This window comes from Meleagris gallopavo, chromosome 5 (assembly GCF_000146605.3).
Source record: "Meleagris gallopavo isolate NT-WF06-2002-E0010 breed Aviagen turkey brand Nicholas breeding stock chromosome 5, Turkey_5.1, whole genome shotgun sequence".
NCBI lineage: Eukaryota > Metazoa > Chordata > Aves > Galliformes > Phasianidae > Meleagris > Meleagris gallopavo.
Window position 1 is genome coordinate 55,502,593 of NC_015015.2, and position 4,037 is coordinate 55,506,629.

The following is a 4,037-nucleotide window of genomic DNA, read 5'->3' on the forward strand; positions in this document are numbered from 1 at the left end:
TGCCATCTGAAATTGAGCTGAACTGTTTCTGAAAGACTGCTTGTAGCTCTCCAATCACTAAAATCAAGTCAAATTTCAAGCCAGTTACTACTATTTTTGATTGCAGCCCTTTGTATTGACAGGCACAGAACAACAAAGAGCAAATTTGTCCCCTGCTATTCATTCATTTTGTATAAGGAAAACAGCAGGGGTAGATAAAGAAGAAATAGATTGACTAATATGAAGCTGTTCTTGAATAAACACAGCTTATGCAAAAATTAGTATCAGTTGAATGGAAGCAGCACAAGGAAAACATTGCCAAAAAAGAAAAAAAAGTAATTTTTCTGACATCAGTCATACAATTATCATTTGCATATGGAGGAGGGAGACTCTCAGCTGGTATAAGCTGTTCTAAGTGCACCAATAAAGCCATGCTGATTTATAGCAGCTGAGAGTTTGTCCTGCAGCTCATTCATCCATGTGCAATGTGATAGATTGATGTGTTTGCATTTTCTCCCTGGAGACTTTGGTTCGAAACCTGTTTAAAACACAGTGAAAACAAACTGACTGGTCTCTAAGCAGATGTCCCTGGAAATCTATTTACATCACAGTGGCAGCAGTTCAGGGGAAAGGGTGTTCTTGTGCAGGGGCAGCGTGGGCAGGAAAGCAGGTCCCCAATGGAGCTGCACTGCAGAGCTTTCCTGGTAACTCCTCAACAGGCAGCTTTCAGGATGGATCTAATGCCTGCAAACTCACAGCACGCTGCACCAGGTGAAATGGAAATATTCAATGAGAAATATTGCTTATGCTCCTGTAGCCCTTAGTCTGCAACCCAGGAGCAAGACTGGGCTGTGCTGCGTGCTCCCACTTACATCCTGCATGTGTATTTTATGAGTAATTGCCCATTTTCGATAAGATCTTTTCCATACATCAAACCAACGACGTAGCAGCAGATCTGACTGTCCATCACTACCTCAGGACACAAGATCAAATAGTTTGATACCCATAAACTCTGCAAGGTCCTGAAGGAGGTATCTTCTTTCTCCCCCTCCCACCCTGTGCTTTATCATTTCAGAAGCAGCAGCTCCTATAGAAAGGAGTTTGTTCCTGTACTGAATATTGGCCCCAGCTTGAATTGTTTTTCCCCCTCCCTGGTGTTCAGTCCCCTGATGTATTTATAGAAAGATCATATCCTCTTTCAAACTTCATTTTGCTAGGAATAGTAATGTTAGAAATAGACTGATGAAATTACTATATTAAATACAGACATACACACACACACACACACAAGACTAGAGACTCGTTTTAAAAGAAATGCAGAAAATACAGATGAGTCAGTCTTTAGTTAACAGTGCATTATTTCAAACATGTCAGCAACAGATGGAAATACAATATAAAAGATGGATCGAGTTCAAAACCAATTTTTAAGGTTTTTCAATCTAAAGACTATCCATCTATAGAAATACCAGAAAGCCTACCTGAAATTCCATAAAACTAGTTTAGGAACAGTACCAAAAGCCCACAATGAATATCATTTCTAAAAGAGAGCTGGGAAGACTCAAAGTACATTTGGATAAAAAAGCCTTAAGCAGAGGCTAGTTGGTGTTGAATGATCTGCAGAAAAAGGAAGAAAAACGTCAAACTGCCATTAAAAAGAAACTTAAAGGGAGGAAAGACCGAACACACAATTCACCTGTTTAGAGACCATTTCATTCTGTCACAAAAATATTTTCTAGCTTTGCTGCTCTGGTACATCAATCCTGAGTACTCTAACTTTCGATTTATAATGATATTCCTTCAGATACAGCTTCACTGATGGAGGAATAGGCAGTGCATCAATACCGTCATAAGTCGTACAGTTGCAAATAACTGTTCTACATATATGTTGGAGGGAGAAAGGAAAAGTCCTGTTCAACGGAGTGGACAAAAGCGGTTCAAAGAACATACAGGAGCTTGGATCCTTATAGTGCTCTAGGAGTCCTGTGATGTCAGGAGAGTGGAAGACACAAGGATCGTGGGCATCAAAGCTGAAGTTATGATTCCACTGCTCTATCCGCGCGTGGAGAGAGCGGCTGTAGCGCCTGAAGCTCACGGAAAACAAATAGTCTTCTTGGGCAGAATCTCGTAACAAAAACGTTCCCTCTGGCTTTCCTTCTAGCAGTGCTTCGGCTGCATACTTATCCATGACTCCCCAGTAGCAGGGGTTGTTGTTGATCTGCAGGAGGTCTGGGACTAGGCAGTGCACATAATCAATCTGCGTATGGTATTTTGGAGGCGTTTCCATCCGCAGCAGCTCATCGTCAGTTTCCCATTTGGGCTTGTTTCTTTTTCTAGAGCTTGTGCACAGTGTTATAACTTCATCGTCGGAGTCCATATCGCTGTCATCTTTACTGCTCCTTACCACCTTCCCTGCCACCAGCTCGGACCGTGAGTCCCGCCTGGAGGGAACGCCATCAGTAAAGTCAGAGGATGGGGAGGGAGCTGATGGGGGATCGGACTCTATCTCATTGTCTCGTAGGTCCTCCTCCTTTTCCTCATTCTGGGATAAGTCAGCAATTGTCCAGTCTTCTGCTTTTTGGTTTATAGGGGCTGTATGCCTTTTAATCAAGTGCCACCGAAAAGCAAGCTCGGAGCGTGGAGGAAAAGGACACTTATCCAACATTAATTCACTGATATGAATTTTTCTTTTCGATTGAAGTCCTGAGGCGTGCCGACTGGTACAATTTTTGATGGGAAAGCACTGACCCACAGCATCTTGCAATTTTTGTTTGAGAGACCGGCCTAAAAACCTGTGTCCACATGAACGATCTAGATCCAGCTCGATAGAGGAGCAACTATACTTTCTCTCCTGGCTCCTTAGATTGGGCCCTGACCTTCCTGCAGCGTTTGCTGTCTCAGAGTCAGAACAGCGCTCAGTCTTTTTCGACCAGGAGAGTTTCTTTCCACTCCAGACATAACCATCCTTTCTGTCTGCACTTCTGCTCCGGCTGCTCTTGGGTCTCACATCTGTGTTTTTAAGATTACTGTCCTTATTCTCTGCCATTTCGACAGCTCTGCTCCCCAAGTTTCCAGAAAGCGCAGTTTTTTCTTGCAGGGTTTTCTACCCAAGGAAGCTTCTTTGTGGTGCTTTCTGAAAGTATCTGAGGACAAAGAGAAGACAGCTAAGTTAACAGCTTTGCATGCACACAACACAAGATGAATGCCTGTGTATGCATTGACAACAGCAACAATTAACTGTTAGCCACCTATAAATAATGATCAAGCTGAATTCTTGAGAGCCCTCCACAAATCCTGGCCCGATCCCAGCCATAGATCTTAATCCTTCCTTGTAAAAAGCATCCTCCAGAATGAACAATTTGATGTATTTTTAAAGTCCCTATTCTGACTATGCAGCAGAGCAGAAGGTTGGAGGTGCTGGCAATCCTCTTTTGCAAGGGTCCATTTGAAGATGAAGCACTTCACGTGGCAGGTGACACTGCTTTAGTTGTTTTTCGAGCAAATTCTGCATCTCTTCCAAATAACCTTTCAAGAAGGAACAAGGCAGAGCAGAAACAAGTAGGTCAGAGTACAAAGAGCTACTGTACCTAGATGATATGCCTGTTTGCTGCTAATCCACAGAGTGGGATGCCAGAGATCTTTTTCTTAACTGACACTTTTGGGTCACTTTCTGGATAAAAAAAAAAAATAAATTCTATCAGTCACAGATCCCGTCAATTTCTGAAAGCTGTTTTCCTTTGCCTTTTAAAACGGAGCTAGAAAATACTGAGCCCCTAAGGGATTGAAATATCTGGGGCTTTACATACTGAAAAGGATTAAAACAAATCCAGTCCCTTACTAAAAGCAATTTTAAAAGGCCATGAAAGATGGAACTGCTTATTACTCATTAGAGAAGAAAGTTTACATTATTAAAATCACTGCTGCTTTGAGACCCACGGTTGCTGATTTCATTCTCTTTTGTTTTCAAAAGTGCAATGAATTCTCAACTAGATAAGAGATCTCCTTTTGAATGTTGCGCTTTGAAGAACAAGAATTCCTCTTTTGATTGCTCAGTTGAAAAT

At 42.0% G+C, this 4,037-nt stretch overlaps 1 protein-coding gene across 1 annotated transcript; it reads right to left on the reverse strand.

Moving 5' to 3' along the window:
* Nucleotides 1–1,266: 1,266 nt before the first annotated feature.
* Nucleotides 1,267–3,645, reverse strand: SOCS4 (suppressor of cytokine signaling 4). The gene is made up of 2 exons (XM_003206818.4): nucleotides 3,564–3,645; nucleotides 1,267–3,119 (listed from the first exon to the last, which is right to left on the reverse strand). The coding sequence occupies exon 2, from the start codon at nucleotides 3,020–3,022 to the stop codon at nucleotides 1,712–1,714; it is 1,311 nt and encodes a 436-aa protein (XP_003206866.1). The 5' UTR covers nucleotides 3,023–3,119; nucleotides 3,564–3,645; the 3' UTR covers nucleotides 1,267–1,711.
* Between the last annotated feature and the right edge of the window lie 392 nt (nucleotides 3,646–4,037).

Coding starts and splice junctions, on each gene's coding strand:
- SOCS4 (XM_003206818.4), bottom strand. CDS start 3,022: ATGGCAGAGAATAAGGACAGTAATCTTAAAAACACAGATGTGAGACCC.